At 34.8% G+C, this 17,979-nt stretch overlaps 1 protein-coding gene across 6 annotated transcripts in view; it reads right to left on the bottom strand.

The window, feature by feature from the left end:
* The window catches only part of LOC150094561 (transmembrane protein 198-like), a 261,654-nt gene that overhangs the window by 140,062 nt on the left and 103,613 nt on the right, over positions 1-17,979 (bottom strand). For all 6 annotated transcript variants that reach the window (XM_090411785.1, XM_090411783.1, XM_090411787.1 and 3 more), the window contains one exon: positions 901-1,091. In XM_090411785.1, the coding sequence (XP_090267911.1) occupies positions 901-1,075 (175 nt within the window). In that variant the 5' untranslated portion in view covers positions 1,076-1,091. The remainder of the gene's footprint in view (positions 1-900; positions 1,092-17,979) is intronic.

Raw genomic sequence — 17,979 nt, 5'->3', positions numbered from 1 at the left:
TGAGCACGCCAGCATTGGTGGGAAAATCTGAGGAGAAGTCATCACATGTAGTGGATAACCAGGAAGGAAGCTGGAAATCCAACTGCAAAGGGTAGAATGCAGTTCATAAGATGGTAATTTGCACACATCTGTGCTAGACATGATCAAATGCTCTAGAAATGTCAAAAATGACTACATAGGTTTCTCTAAATCTTTCTATTTACCACTCTTAATTCATAGCAGATCTCCTAACAAATGAATATTACTGATTATTGATTACTGTATGACTCCAGGTGGTAAAGAAGTTGGTGTTGATGATATTCTCTATGATTTTTGAGAGAACCAAAGTTTATCACCTTTCTTTGGAATGGGATGAACATCGGTTTTAAAGAAGCCATATGTTTGACATGAAATATCTGATCATATAGAAAAGTATAGATGTCAATGTTTCCTCACCCCCATACACTCCAGACATCACCCCTCCAGACTTCAGTCATTTCCCTAAGCTGGAAGAACCACTATATGAGAAATGCTTCATTAACTACTGATAAGGTTCTGATGAAGGAAACTGATTTACCACACACATCAACAAGAAATGTATGCTAAAATCAATACAACACTTATCCAAATGTTGGACAGTAGTGATAAGGCAGAATGAAGATTATATTGAAGGCCTGTATTTTGTTAAATATTTGGTTTGATGAAGCATACACTGTGCAGAACTTTTGAAACAATTCTCTTTTACTTCTTGAAAAAATAATCCTCTTTTGCAGAGAGAGCAATAACAGTGATTATAGAACTCTTTTCATCAAACTATCCCCCCCCCTGCCAAATCACATCACTTCCTACAAAATTAAAAAACAAAAAGTTCAATTTCATTTTTTATCAATATATTCTCAAGTGGAACAACTTTACACTTACCATACAAAGTATACACAACTCCAAATACTAAATACATGCCACATATCACAGCCGTTGTGATATCATAATCATAATCAAAGTAAAGACATCTTGTGTCAATCTTTTCTACATCAGCAGAGGTATTAGTAGCAGGTCCAAGTGGGCCATCATCTACACTCAGTGAGTTGCCAGACATTGTAATTCTCCAACTCCTGTAATTCAATAAAAAATGAATAGAATTTTTGAAAATGCATTAATGTTATAAAAAGCATATTACAGTTTTATTAATCCTTATTTTACCCTTGTTTGCACAAAGGTCAAATAAGGATTTTTAAATAAGTATCCCATAATGGAGAACAAATGTCCTAGGAATATCTGACCCTACCTTATGATGAAAGTTCACTTCCCAGAATGGTCAAATTTAGAATATTTAGCCAACACTTAGATCTGTAGAAATAATGAAACAAACTAAATGGGAAGTGAAATCAGCTGCTCTTATTATACAAACAGTGGTCATGAGGGAACCTCATTCATATACAAACTTTTAATGTTTGAATACACTAAGTAAAATAAGAATTGTAAAAAATAAAACAATTTCTTGTCAGTTATAATATACTACGCAATAGAGAAGAAATACTTGTGTTGGATTCTGATTATGTAGAGATTAAAGTAATTATTATTTGCTTCAGAATCCAACATGATCTTCCATCACAAAGGCTAGACTTGTAAATAATATTTAATGTAAACAACTTATTTTACAATTTAATATTCATATAACTACTTTAATTTTGTCTAATATCTAATTATTTAATCAAAGATATATGTATTAATAATGAAAAGACTGTATTTAAATATTAAGTTTATTTTAATTATTACTATGTTAATATTATAAGAACTTGTATTTGATAATTTAACTGCGCATTATTTGAAATGTAAATATTCTCTATTTATTCCTGTTTGTAAAGTTTAACGTTATGTAATAGCTCAATTTTATTATATTTTATTTTGTTGTCATGGAAATGTATGTAAGTGAGCGAGCACGTTTTGGAACACCACGTGAGGTTTATTGAAAAGAGTTTTAGAAAGAAATCATGAGAAGAATTTAAGTGGGAAGAATGGATATAAAAAGCGAGGAACGCTGGAAAAGGGAGAGCATTAGAGATTTATAAGAGAGAGAGAGATTGGCATTAGGTTGGAATCGGAGCATTCGGGAATCACAGTGCGATAATAGCGAGTCGGCAAGTCACTCAAGAAGCTAAATAAAGTCTACTAGTCGAGAGGCGGTTAGCTAATAAGCTGTAGAATAACAATTATAGCTACGGAAAACAGCTGAGTGGCTACTAAATAGACTAGCGATATTTGAGCTGAGATTCAATTTCAGGGCCGACCTTTCAAGGACATACAGAACCTTGAAGCAAAGCACAGAGTTATTAGGGAATAGTAGAGGCAGTAAAGTTGAAGTTACTGTTAGCTGTGATTAGAAATATATTGCCTAAAGAATTAAATGAATGCAGGAAGAATGAATAGCTGTGCACATGAAAACCTCAAGTTAAGGAATTATTGTGTATTGCCTTAATTCATAAGAGATCAGTAGTATTTCATGCAAGAACGTTTGTTTATGTGTATAGTGACCGGGAATTAATTCAGTTAATGCTTTGAAGATTTATTTTAATGAGTGCCGTTTACTGTTTAAATTATTTACAGTTATAAAAAGCGTATAAGTAGATGAAGATAGAAGATTATCGGTAAGATTATTTCAACCATTAATATTCCTATACAGAGAAGTGTGCCAGTTTCATCCTAGAATTTCATTATACTAACAGTAACATTTTTGTGAAAATTAGCTGAAGTGTAAATTTAAAAGTGTTTGTTTGTAAGGAAGTGTTATGTTACTGCAATTTTTGTCGTATTTAGAACTTGAAGAACTGTGAGAAGACTGTATTAGAGATAACAGATTTACCATTGTCTGAGTTTGTATGACAGTATTATCAGAAAGGCTGAAGTGTTTATAATAACTTATTTAGTATTTTGATCTTAAGTGTATAATTTGTGATTATAAAATTAAATGTTTGTTTTTGTTACTGAAAAGTTGTATTTTGCCTGAATCTCTTTTACTGCACCATTCATAAAATATTCGAACCAAAGCGGGTAAATTAAGTAAGTTAAATATTCTCGGCCAGTATATATATTAATAACATATTAAGGAGAAATATGTTGAGGGTTGATTTTTCTTCAATTCTTGAACTAATTCAGATATAGAGTGGCACAGTCTATAAATATAAATTTTCTCTATATTTGTATTAGAAATCGACTAGCAACTATTTTTTGCTTAAGAACATCGTAGTGACTAACATGTCGGATCCAAAGTAAAGGTTAAGAAGTAGGATCCAACACTTGCAATAACTTTCACAAATCCAGAGTATAGTAAAAAATGTGGTTCTACACCAGTCTACTATCTATAAGAGAACTATGAATTCTGCCATCCAGTATTGCCATGGATCTAGCTTCTCAATTATTTTTAGAGAAACTTTAAGAAAAGTAAAAATCAATCTGAAAAGTGACAGTGACTATTACTATAATGTATCTATATCTCTGCTTTCTAGAGTGCATCTTACATAGAAAATGTGCACTACGTTATTGATAATTATATCTTGGTATGCTTTCAATTTTACACACAGCTAGCCATAAAGTTATTTCACACATAAATTTAACTATTTGCTTATGCCAGAGTAAAATAAGGATGAAAAGAAGAATTTCTGGTGAAGTATGCCATACCATCTGATCCAGTTAAAAAAGTGAAATTCTATAAAGCAACTGTCATAAAAAATACATGCATAATTAATACACAGCTAGTAATCTTAAATGTTTCAACCAAAGTATAAATATTAAAAGCCACAGAATCATCTCTTTAACATATTCATAAGCTACATCAATTTTCAGTCAGTGTTTTAGCATTGTTTCACATCAAATCTTGTATAACAATACTAAACCATTGACTTAAATATGATGTAGACAAATATTAGTATTAAGAAACATATAATAAGAAAAGCATATTTAAATGTACTGGTCCAAGGGGACAGGATACCATGGCATAACTCTAATGAAGTCTTATTACCATCATCAGACCTCCATGGAGTCGAATAACTCATCATGGGAGGTCTTCCATCACACTTACTCTCTCTCTCTCTCTCTCTCACACACACACACACACACACACACACACACACACACACACACACACAGTGAATGCACCGTCTCCACATCCACCACACTTCCAGGCAATGCATTCTAACCACTCACAAACCTCCATGCAAGAAAACCTACTCCTCAGTCCTTAATTCACACTCTCCTTATTTAGTTTCCAGGAATGGCCTCTTGTTCTCCCATCTGTCACTATCCATTCTATGAAAATTCTAATCCAAATTAATCCAGTAATAATCCCTTATCATATATGTCTTGATCGTATCATCCCTCAATCTATCCTCATACTCAACATTCCAGAGACAAGAAACCACCTTAGTCATTGTCTCTGAACCCTCTCCAACATTTCTTTATCCTTTTGAAAACAAACCTGCTGATCAAATCTGTGCACAGTAATCCATATGAGTTCTGGTCAAAGCCACATAGTATGGAATCATTATCTTTACTTCTAGATGTCAGTGCTCTCCACATCATTGCTATAATGCACTACATTGTCCTTATAATTTTAGCAAAAGGTCCCCAAAATACCAGGTACCTATCCACAAACACCCCCCTCCCAGATCCCTCATCTCCTCCACCTTCTCTAAGATATCCCACCAATCATATAGGCTGCATCCCATTTGTACTTCCTGGACTTTAAAACCCTACATTTTACTGTATTGAACTGGTAGTCCCATTCATTTGCCCATTCACAAAGTCTAAGTCCACTTGCAAGGCCTATAACATCTGTTACTCCTCATGGTCCTTCCCAACTTTACACCATCTGCAGATAACTGTATATCACCATTCAAGTACCTCCCAATATCATTTACATACAAATTAAACAGCAATCACACCATAACAAACACCTGAGGAACACCATTAGTGACTTTCCTCTTCTGGGATATCACGACCCCCATATACAACTTGTTGATACATATCAGGCAGCCAATTTCCAATCCAGTGCAGTAATCTACAGTCCAACCTTATCTGTTTCAGTTTAATTACCTGCTTATCATGTGACAATCTATCAAAGGCTTCACCAAAATCCAAATATACCACCGTGTAAGCTTTCCCTCTGCTCAATACACCTTGTTATAGTAAGCAGATTGTTAAAAACACAATCTTCCTTTAGCAAACTCATGCTGTCCATCCAAGAGAATATTGTTGCCATTAACCCAATTCTGAATCCTGGGCCCCACTAGCCTTTTAACACCTTTACCACAACTACAGACAAATAGATTAGCCAGCTCAAAGCCTTAGTCTTATCACTCCCTTTACAAAGCAGAACAATTTTGCCCTCTTTCCACTCCTTTCAAACTTGAGAAAATCGAAGCCTCATGTTAGAGGTTAACTCCCAGGAACCTTCCCTCAAGACATGAGGTAATATACCATCAAGCCCTACAGCTTGACTGACATCACATTTACTCGATTTCTCATATACGTCCTGCTCACTCACTATCAGTGCCTCCTCTTTCCTCCCTACTGCTCTTACGTTCTGAATGTTACTTTCACAAGAATGAAATATCTTTATGAACTTTTGCATTTAACTATTATATTCTCCTCAGTGGTTATCATTCTACCATTTTCTCCAACCTTCCATAATTATTCTTTCTTCTGCTGGTCACATATCAAAAAAACTCCCTAGAATTTCTTTTGCTGTCATTAGCTAACTGCTGCTCATACTGTACTTTTGCTACCCTTACCAAGTGAGTTACCTCTCCTGCCTTGCTCTCTGTACTCCTTGTGCAACCGACCAGAGGCATAGCTAGGTGAGGGCAGAGCAGGTGGTCTGCCCTAGGTGGCACTTTGAACCTTTTTGAACTTTTGCAGTTAATTCTAAAATACAGTCTCAAGAACTCATTTCCAAATATTGTAACACTACTGTGAATTTTCCTCACAATTGTTGTCAGTGTTGCTAGTTGTGAGAGGAGTTTTTCTAAATAAAATTGATTAAGAATTACTTACATTACTATGAAATAGACTTCTCCAATGTCATTGACAATTTTGCTAAGAAAAGCAAGAAAAACAACATTTTAGAATGTTGAAATTAAACTTTTACTTCAAAAATAAATAGTGTTTTAATTTATTTCCTTATATGTCGTTTTGACTTTTTTGTAATATTTTTGGTGTGTATCTGGAGGGTTGACAAACTCAGGGACTGCCCAGGGTGACAAAAGCTCTAGCTACACCACTGCAACCAACTAAAACCACTACTTATCTTATGATGCCTCCATCATGCCTTCTTCAAAACTGCATGATTTACCTCATCATTCATCCATTTCACACACACACACACACACACACACGATCTGACCTATTGACCTTTGGAATGCATTCAGACACTACCTCCACCAGACAGTTCCTGAATAGGGCTCAAACAGCATTAATCTCCTTTCCTTCCAAATCTTCATTCCATGATATAGCTGAAAGCTGTCTCCTGAGCTTGTGATAATCACCAGCCTTATAGTTCCATATATATATATATCCCTTCCTCACAAGTCCTCATATGGCTGGCCACCAATCAAATAATCACTTCATGGTCACTTTCACCAACTAGAGGGGGATTTAACACCTCATTTACAATAATGTTCTCTGATGAGATAATCACATCCAAGACCCTTGATTCCTGTGTACTCACAGTTATGTACTACCTATGCCTCATCTCATTCATTCTAAGAAATTCATTCTCTTTGTTCCCAGATACTGTCTCTTCATTCTGGTCTATATTACCATAATTAAAATCACCTATCACGATCGTCTTTTCTTATTAGCTAGATCAATTTGCCTATACATTTCCTTCTCACTGCCCTTCATATTACCAGGTCTATAGCAACACTCAACTAAATATTTCATTTTATTCACCTGCACCTTACCACTTCTAAACCAGTGCCTCTGTTTGCTCCTTTCAACTCCACCTTGTGATAGGGATAACTACCATCAACACCATTCCTCTCTTTCTGACGAGTCTATCTTCACAAAAAACATCATATCCATATATCTCTATTCCTGTCAGAATGTCATCCTCATCTAATCATGTCTCACTTATTCCAACAATTATGGAGCAAATACCAGTGATGAGTCTTTAGCCTCCATGGAGTTCTGGTGTTAATAATAATAATTTAATGATATGCTCTAATAATGTTACAATTTCATTTCCTTTATTTCAAATACTTTCTGTCAATTACAAACATATATAAGAGCTTATTTCTGGTTCTATAATAAGTCTCACCAATTTCCCCTATTCCATCTCTACCTATATCATCATTGATCTTGCACTTCTCCCCACACCCATTTGTTTCTTCCAGATCTCTGGTCATCCCAAGTTTCTCTCACATCCCTAGTAGTTCCAATCCTATCTTGTATGTGTGTGTGTGTACACACACACACACACACACACATATATTTTTTTTTTAATATTATTAACTAACTTAAACACCGAGAAAAAACACAAAAGTATAATAAGGTTTCACTACTAGTTTCATGGGAAATGCCGACTTCGTCTGGTGAATACAGTACCATGGAGAAAACAACATCTTAAAAAAAAACATTACACTTTAGACAAAACAGAGTTTAGAACAAGTAGTAATTGTGTTTGAAATTGAGTCCAAGCTTAAGTTCTAACATGAAGCACTGTGCGTGTGAATGATATCATGAATGCGCCAAAACTGGATTACGGCTCAATTCACATAGCGCTGTAATCCAGTTTTGGCGCATTCATGATATCATTCACACGCACAGTGCTGAATGGCATGTATACCCTCCTTAATTTTAATTAGATGTGTATGCCATTCATTACAACTGGCAATATCTCACACTTGTGCAGAATCTCTCCCAAGAAAATTTGAATTTTTAGTTGCCGAAACATATAAGTGGTTTTCACATTCTTCTTCAAGAGCAGCATACAAAAGAGCTGTATCAAACTATCAACGAAAATGATGCTCCTCTGAAAAGTGTAAGTAATTGTTCAACAAGGTGGCTCTCCATTGAAAACCTGCAGTAGACAGAATTCTCAGCCAGTGGTTGGAATTAAAAACTCACTTCGAAGTCGTGAGTGTGACTGAGAAATGTTACAAAGCTCAAATTTTGTGGGAGATGTACAAAGATGAAAGGGATCTGTTGTATCTTTTATTTTTGCATCCTGTTCTAGTTCAAGTTCAGTTAACAAAATTTTCAAATCTAACAGTGCAGATAAGATGAGATTATTTGAAGACCTTTCTCGTCTGATTCACTCTATTGCTAATATGTTAGTGCTACCATCATCCACAGTCAACCCTCTAGAGTCAGAGATTGATGACTATTGGATCCCAATCTGAATCTTGGTTACAGATTTGAAAGAAACATTTCAGAGTTGATGATACAAAAGAAAATAACGCAAAATGATGAGCGAAATCTTAGAAGTAGAGCAAGACAGTTTCTTCTTGGTCTCTTCAAACGGCTTAAGCAAAGGTTACCTGAAAACTTAAATATTTTAAGAATGATGTCTTCTTTATCTGTTGACAATACTCTAAAACATATAAAAGAACCTGTTACTCCCATCTTAGAAATAATGCTGAAAACAGAAAAAGATGTTGCTACTGCTGAATACCAGTCATTACCAGCTGAATATTATCCACTTAAATAAATGGACAAATATAGAAAACCCTGAGCTATTCTGGACTGAAGTACGAGAATATAAAGATGCATCTGAATGAATCCATTTAAAGAAATTTCTCAGTGTGCAATACATTTATTAATACTGCCAAATTCTAATGCAGAAATTGAATGAATTTTTAGTTCCATGAACGTAGTTAAAACTAAATTAAGAAACAAGATGGAATTGCTAATGCTTACAGCTATTTTGTCAGCCAAGTATGGCCTCAGGCATAACAACAAGTGCTGTATAGACTATCATTTACCAGCATCTACACTGAGTAATATTGGAACGATGGCCACATATAATAAAGCTGAAAATCTAAGTGAAAAAGTGAGTGAATTAAACACAGTAGACCACATGGAAGATGTATTTAGCCACTTATATGCAAGTATCACTTCAACTTGAATAAAGTAAGTAACTTAAAAGTATCAGCTACTACTTTTAAAATTTTAGCTTCAAATTTTTATTTTTAAGTCCTTTTTAGCTCTTTTATTTTTAAGATTTAGCTGTTTTTAGTCATTTTCATTTGGCAACACTAATTACCTATAGTCTGCATAAAATAAACCTTCTATTCATCTTTATCTAAAGACACAAAGCTGAAATCTTGGATGCTCCTGAAGGATTCTCACCACTATCATAAACATTTATTAGACTTTCACCTGTCACCTGCTCCAAAAATATAGGATTTTAGATTTAATCCAATCAGAAAAAAAAAATACTATGTATAAGTGAACAAGACTTGAAATAACAGTTTTGTATTTGAAAATGTGATTATATATAAGATTATTGTAATTCTTTGTTGCAAAACTATAATTCAAATAGCAGAAATTTGCAGCGACTTTGACTCAGAATATTTTAGCATAATAATGCCACCAAAAAAAGCTTTTAAACTTATAGTGTCTCATATCTCATACGGAGGTGGCAGCATAGTTTTCTCTCGTCAGGAAACACCTTTTTTTTTTTAACTCTACAAAACAATATACCCACTAGAAGAACACACCCAATTTACTGACATTCTGGCCTAAGTATCCTTGGTTGTTTCGGCCAAATTCCAAATGACCAAACAACAAGCCAAATGTAAACTCATACTATATTAAATGCCTTAGATGAGATAAGGGGTAAATAATTCTGAAACTTTGCTCTAGGAACGAAACATGCAACTTTTTCAAGCCTTCAATATGTATGCAGGGCAGTTGTGGTCTCACATTGGACGATGAAAAATCATCTACTACCTAATCCATATCCACAAAGGGATTCAACCTACAGCTTGTTAGTCTGCCGCCCAAACTGGTATTGATTATACTTATAATAATTTTGGGATAAAGGATTATTATTATCTAAAATCTCAATAGCTTTTAAACATTTTGAATAATGTTTTTGTACAGAAACATTTGGACATCATTATGCAGTATATTACATAACATTTTGAATGCATGCAATGCATGAAATTATTAGCCAATGAAGTATTGCATATCCACTATACTATTTCATGAACTGCAGTAATTGAGATTTGTTGCAGCCAGTGATTTTTCTCAAGGGAGAACATTGACCAGAAGCAGTAGGGTAGCAGAATTATGAACTTGATGTAATTACAAAGATAAGCAGGTGACATGCATCATGAATTCCTCTTGCGTTCAATTTAGATAACATCTAATGAATCTGAGCAAGCCATTTATATGTATTGATTCAATGAATCCATCTTTTCAATAATTTTTTAAACACAGTAATCATCGGATCAAAACGGCTCGCACCCCGTTATATATGTATGTGCGTGTGTGTGTACACACACACACATACCTGTTATTCACCCTCGCTACCTACACTCCCTACAGTTAAGCCATCACAGTCCATTGGCTTAACTTTTGCATATACTAGCTTACTACCACTTTCAACTATCTCATTTATGCTCTAGTTCATGTTTCTTTAACTATCATTTACTCCCATAACTCCATTCACTACAACACTTTCAGCATTAACTTCCATTACTTCATTTTGCTGCTTAAAGCAAGTCTAGCACTGCTGGCTTACAAACTACCTACGACACACACTCTCTCTCTCTCTCTCTCCTCCCCGACTCTCACACCACAATCCATTTTCTCTCAGCAATACCAATGCATTTTACTAAATCCCCTGAACAATGATGCCTTGGCCACCATTGTTCCAGTTTTCATCAGTGCCATGAATAACATTATTTATGTCCTGTGAATGGTTATAAATACAGAGATAAACAAAAAATCACATTCAATCACACAGTCATACTCAAGGATACTACAACCAGTAATTATCAAAAATATCGTGGTATGTAATACAAGATTCAGTTAATGAATGTAGGATACTTCTATTAAGTTGCCCGTAATAGCTGTAGTACTACAATGAAAAACAAGCTGTCATATAAACCTCCCACTGGTTTCTTAATTCAGAAGATAATTGGTTTTATTTGAAAGGTTTTTTTTTTTACCTTGGGTTTATTATACATTAAAGATACCAAGAAATTACAGCAATCCCCCAATTAATGAGCCTAATGTATTCTTTAAAACAGGTGCATTAATCGAAAACACACTAACCGAATATAATAACCTATGGGAAAAGTATAATTCGTTCCTCAAATTTCTATTTTGATCCTTAATTTTTTTTATAAAAGAATTAGGATATATCTCAGGGCCTAGTTAAAGGAAAACCATGAAGCTGAAAGACAAAAACATATTCAGAATATGTTTTATAATATAAATTTGTTTGTTTTAGAATGTTCTCTACCATTTCTTGATTATAATCATTTTGTGAATGGATGAGACCATGGTGTTTGAGTTCTTGTTTCTTTTATCTGCACTGTTTGCAATTTTATATGCTCTAATACAGAGTTTTTACAATACCTATTTTTTATAACAGATAATGGTGAGAAGTTGCAATTAGGTAACTTCCTGTATGCATAAGATTTCTGTAGAGTGAACAGCTGAATATGTGATCTGCTGTCAAATAAACGACACTTCATAATATTAAGAGTGGAAACAAAAGTACTGCTAGAGCAGTCATGGACAAGTGCATATGTTTGCAAAGTGCAGGACCTGTCAATGATACAAGCACCTACAACTTATCAGAATCTGACTCATGAGCTGGGATGCTCACAATAACCAATTTGCTTAAAGCTCTTATCAAATGGCCAAGAAAATATCAGAGAAATGTCTTGCTGCTAGACATCCACTACTGCCAAGAAGTTACAGCTCCAAAGATGCACAGACAGACAGACAGACCTCTATGTCCCATAGTGCATACCAAAAACTCACCTATTCTCTCTTCTCACCAAATATCTTGAAGAGTTGATGGCCCTACAAAAAGAAGGATATGGTACTAAAAACCTTAGACCTACTAGTAAGCCTAAACATCATTAACCTATTTATTAATGCACACAGAAAAGAAACCATGGTACCATGGTTTCTCCTCTCTATGGAAACCTCTTGCAAGAACAAGAACTCATTCAACTAGTCATGTCTGAACACTTCATTAATAACACATGCTTCCAATTTCAGGATAAATACTATGAACAGCAATTTGCTGGCCAGGTTGGCTGAGTGGTAAGCGTATCCAATCTCTAGTCAAAAGGCTGTAAGTTCAAATCCTGTCACGGGCATGGATGTTTGTGATTGTCTGTGAAAATACTAGTGGTGGTGGGCAGCAAATGGTGTTGGTGTAGATCGGTGATGGCGAACCTTTTTACCCAGGTGTGTCAAACATCTTTTTTTTTTAAATATTGACGTTGTTGATGTGCCACTTGCATACATGCATTATTAATTTAACTACATAATCATAGATGGTGACTTATACATATCATATTAGGCTATTTATTTAATAGGACATTGATATAAATTCTATGAATTCATATTATACAATTAATTTAATAAAGTGAAATTACAAACTTATATTACATTTAATGACATTTCTGTTGCTGAGTACTGGTAGAAAGTTACTTTATAGAAGGGCTATAGTGTGTACATTTTAATGCTACACAGGCAGCACTCAAATCATTGCTCAATCTATTTCTCCCTCTCGATTTGATATTATTTAAGGCAGAAAATAGAGTTTCACAAGAGTAGAAGAGAAAATTGTTAGAAGAGCTTTAGCAAAGATTTTAAGAGCATGAACGTTTTCGGGAAGGCTATTCCACATGCTTACAATTTCACAGTCTGAATTTTTACACTTGGTATCATGCAGACGTTCCCCCTCCTTCTAATTCATTTCTAAGAGCAATAAACTTTCTTTTCCAGATTGGATTACACTGGAAGTCAGCTAGTTGCATTTCTAGATCTTTTAAATCCAACCACTCAAAGCCATCTAATTTAAAATCCATGAATCAGGATACTTTATGAATTGGATTGTTTGTTCCAACATTCGAAATTGCTCAAATCTAGAAGAAAACTGCTCAGCTACTGACTTTAGAACTTCGATAGATTGGTTAATATGTCGTTCAGGATTTTTGGGGCTGGTTTCGTTAAAAAAATTTTCACTCTTGGAAAATACTTAAAATTGTTACTTTCTAAATCACTGGTAATTAATTTACGGAATTAACAACGCATATAAAGTAAATTAATTAAAGATAACTTTAATGAATCACTTCTATATTTCGACAATGTCACATTGTCATCTTCAGGAACATAAAGATATGGTATGTGCACTACAGGAACTAACAAAGCAAATGAGGAAGAAATTAAGACACTAATTTTGTTCCTAAAGTCCTAATGGTGCCCTCTTGCGGGCTAATTTGGTAGTCTTGGCCGTTGGGCTGAAGTTCTCATAATGAAAGTCTCCCAAATTTGGGGCAGTTTCATGCACCCAAATTTGTTGAGGTTAGGAACGTTTTTTAGAGCTGCTGAAGATTCTTTGAATAATCTTTCGTATTTAAACTTGCTGCGATGGATTATTTTTGTCTTCTTCCAACGAATTTTATGGTGGGTATCTAAGGCATGGTCTGCCAGCCCAGAGCGGCTGTACTGGTGAAACCGGATGTAGTCTTGGTGTTCTGAAATCCTGATATTTGTTGTTCTGCCTGTTTGGCCAAAGTAGGACAATTTGCAGCTGCAAGGGACCTGGTATACACCAGGTAGGTCCAGGGGAAGTGGTTGGTCTTTGGTAGAGCGGATAAGGGATGCCAACTTTTTATATGGTCTGTAACAGGAAGTAAGGTCATATTTCTTGAGGATATTAGTTATTTTTTCAGAGGTGCCCTGGATGTAGGGGATAGTGATAGACTTGGTGTAGTCTTTATTGTTGAGGGGGGGAGGGGGGTTGTGGTTTTCAGGTTTTAGTATTTTTGGATTTTTTTGGGGTTGTAGCCATTGGCTAAGAAAGTGTTGAGGATGTGGTTTAGTTCCATAGTCAGGGCCTTGTCATCTGAGCAGATTAATTTTGCCCTGTTATATAGTGTTTTTATCACCCCATATTGTTGTGAGGGGGGGGGGGGGATTGCTGGTGAATGTATCTGCCAGTGTGGGTGGGTTTTCTGTAAACAGAGAAAACCAAAGATCTATCAAGCTGGCGGGTGATTAAAGTGTCTAGGAAGGGGAGGGTGTTGTTTTCCTCTTTTTCTAAGGTGAACTGGACTCTAGGATGTTGGTTGTTTAAGTGTGTTAGGAAGGAGTGGAGTGAGTCTGAGCCATGTGGCCAAATAGCAAACACATCATCCACATAACGAAGCCAAATAGTGGGTTTTTGTGGGGCGGAGTTTAAGGCTTTTTCTTCAAATGTCTCCATAAAAACACTATATAACAGGGCAAAATTAATCTGCTCAGATGACAAGGCCCTGACTATGGAACTAAACCACATCCTCAACACTTTCTTAGCCAATGGCTACAACCCCAAAAAAATCCAAAAAATACTAAAACCTGAAAACCACAACCCCCCTCCCCCCCCTCAACAATAAAGACTACACCAAGTCTATCACTATCCCCTACATCCAGGGCACCTCTGAAAAAATAACTAATATCCTCAAGAAATATGACCTTACTTCCTGTTACAGACCATATAAAAAGTTGGCATCCCTTATCCGCTCTACCAAAGACCAACCACTTCCCCTAGACCTACCTGGTGTATACCAGGTCCCTTGCAGCTGCAAATTGTCCTACTTTGGCCAAACAGGCAGAACAACAAATATCAGGATTTCAGAACACCAAGACTACATCCGGTTTCACCAGTACAGCCGCTCTGGGCTGGCAGACCATGCCTTAGATACCCACCATAAAATTCGTTGGAAGAAGACAAAAATAATCCATCGCAGCAAGTTTAAATACGAAAGATTATTCAAAGAATCTTCAGCAGCTCTAAAAAACGTTCCTAACCTCAACAAATTTGGGTGCATGAAACTGCCCCAAATTTGGGAGACTTTCATTATGAGAACTTCAGCCCAACAGCCAAGACTACCAAATTAGCCCGCAAGAGGGCACCATTAGGACTTTAGGAACAAAATTAGTGTCTTAATTTCTTCCTCATTTGCTTTGTTAGTTCCTGTAGTGCACATACCATATCTTTATGTTCCTGAAGATGACAATGTGACATTGTCGAAATATAGAAGTGATTCATTAAAGTTATCTTTAATTAATTTACTTTATATGCGTTGTTAATTCCGTAAATTAATTACCAGTTATGTCTAACCAACGTATAAGTCTTACCACTAGAATTTCTAAATCACGTTGAAATATTTTGAGTTTATTCTCAAAGCTCTTGATCATGCCAGACATAACATAGACAGATTTCCCGAAACCTTGCAATTGTATATTAAGTTCATTCAGGTGCAATGAAAAATCTGTGGAAAAGATCAGCTAATTGAGCCAAGCAGAATCGTTCAACTGAGAAAATTTGTGCTCCATGCCCCTCGTATTTAATATAATTTCATTTAAACATTCAACAAACCATTCAAGTACTCGGCCACAACTCAACCATTGAATGTTATTGTACATTAATAGACCATTGTACACTGATTCAACTTCGCTTAAAAGTGAATTAAATTCTCGTTTGTTTAAAGTCCAGGCAACAATAAAATTAGTTACCTTTGTCACAATTCTCATCATATCATCCAAATCCTTTAAGCCTGATTTTGCACACAGTGTCTCCTGATATATAATACAATGGAAGCAAACCAGGGAAATGACCAACATATTCTATAAATTGTTTGATAAAACCGAGATTATGACCAACCATATTAGGCGCGCCAGCAGTTGTAATCGAAAATATTTTTAATAAATCTATCTGTTTCTCACAGAACACTTTAACAACACCGCATATGTCTTTACCTGTTGTGTTTTGAGGTAAATTTTCTAAATTTATCAATTCCTCGTGCATAGAATCACCGTGAACATACCTTGCAATAATAGACAATCGAGCTGATGACGTAATATCTGTAGTTTAGTCGAGACAAATGGAAAAACAATGGCATGAGTTCAAGTCGTTGTATTTGATTTTCTATACTAGCATTCATTGATATAACTCTTGTCATTAATAGTATTCCTACTTAATGGTAACTCTTTCATGTGCTTTACAATAGCTTCCTTATTATGAAAGTCCTCAAATAAAAATGGTGCACACTTTACGAACGCATCTTTAATATAATCGCCATCACTAAGTGGTTTCCCATGTTCAACAATAGTAAGGTTGAAATACTGTAACTTGCGGCTACTAAATTTGAAGGTCCTGAAACAAATTTAATTAAAGTCCCTGATTGTGATTCTGCCAGTTTTAGATGTTGCGATATGTATTCTTTGCGTTCTTCAAAAGTTTTTTCTAGGAGCCATTTTTGCTTAGTTTCCAAATGTCTTCTTACATTCCAAGTTCTACTCACATATAGCTCACCACACAATTTACAGAGAACTTTATCGCCTCTATCAATAACACCTTATTGTTCAGTCCAGGCATCTTGGAAATTTCTTCCACTTCTTTTCTGTGATAATTTTAGTTTCTTATTAGTGCTAGCTGCCATTGTAAAAGGGTTCACAAATTAAAAAAGAGCACAATTATATACAGCGGTAATTAAGCAATTATATACAGCGAGTCCCAGTGGTGGCCAGTGAAGCTTTAAGTGGGGGTGCTGCCTACACAAAATAATTTAAAAAAAATTATTTTTTTTTCCTATTTACTAACCAGTAACCAATTTATTAATAAATAAATCTACAGATTTATTTATTAACAAATTGGTTACTGATTAGGAAAAAAATTAATTTTTTTAAAATTATTTTGTGTAGGCAGCACCCCTAGTTACACCTTCACGGGCAGCGACTCAAATTACTTACATGGCAGACCATGCAAGACTACCACTACTTCCTTCAGCAGGGTTTCCAGATTTATTACCGGTATACGTTCGTAGCAACCTTGTTACGTTTTACTCTATATCATGCTACTAAATAGCAGCTATTTAGTAGCATGATTAAGCTATTTAGCAAAACCTACTAAACAGCAGCTATTTAGTAGGTTTTGTTGCAACCTCATCATAAGTTGTTATTATTTGCATTATTTAACAAAATCATAAGTTGTTATTATTTGCATTATTTAACAAAATTTACTGAATTTATTGCAACTATAAAAATGTTTTCGTTATTTACTCAGATAAATTCAATATTTAATGCTGCAAATTATATTTTCTGTTAAAGTGGTTTTAAATATGTTTAGAACTTGTATTACTCAGTCGAGAGACTTGGAATGCATGCATGAACGAATTTCACACAGAAGTCAAATGAAAACTTTAAGTTTATAATATATAAAGCACTATTTATAAGTTTATATCATATAATATTGATAATAATTTTTATAAGTTTTTATAATATTGTCGTGATGTTCTATTTTCATGTTATGTTCTAAATCCGCCATCTTGGTTTAAGTCACTCTTATCAATATAACAACTAATTGCAAATTGATCACCGATCCAAAAGTAGGGAAATTTATAATTATACTGCGCCACCCTATTTTTAGATCAGTCTATATAAAATAGTAGGATCAATTTTTTTATTAGTTAGCAGTCTCCTCATTTATTTAGGCCGAATTATTTACTATTCCACTTGGGGTTCCTGCAAAATTCGAATATTTATGAACGGTGCAATAAAAAGGAATTCAGGCAAACACAATATTTAGATTAACAAAATAAAACATTTAATATATGATATATATAACAAATACAAGAATTCTGCTTTTAAATGAAACAATACAATCAACTTAATACATCTTGCTAAGTCACTCATGCCAATTCAATGTTCTAAACTTTCACATACAATTCACAGTTTCAAAATCACAAGCTTTCTTAACTCAAGTTA

This window comes from Typopeltis vanoorti, chromosome 22 (assembly GCF_054136105.1).
Source record: "Typopeltis vanoorti isolate ZY-2024b chromosome 22, IOZ_Tvanoo_1.0, whole genome shotgun sequence".
Classification (NCBI taxonomy): Eukaryota; Metazoa; Arthropoda; class Arachnida; order Uropygi; family Thelyphonidae; genus Typopeltis; species Typopeltis vanoorti.
Note: the sequence above shows the minus strand (reverse complement) of the source record. Positions and strands in the feature narration are given on the sequence as shown.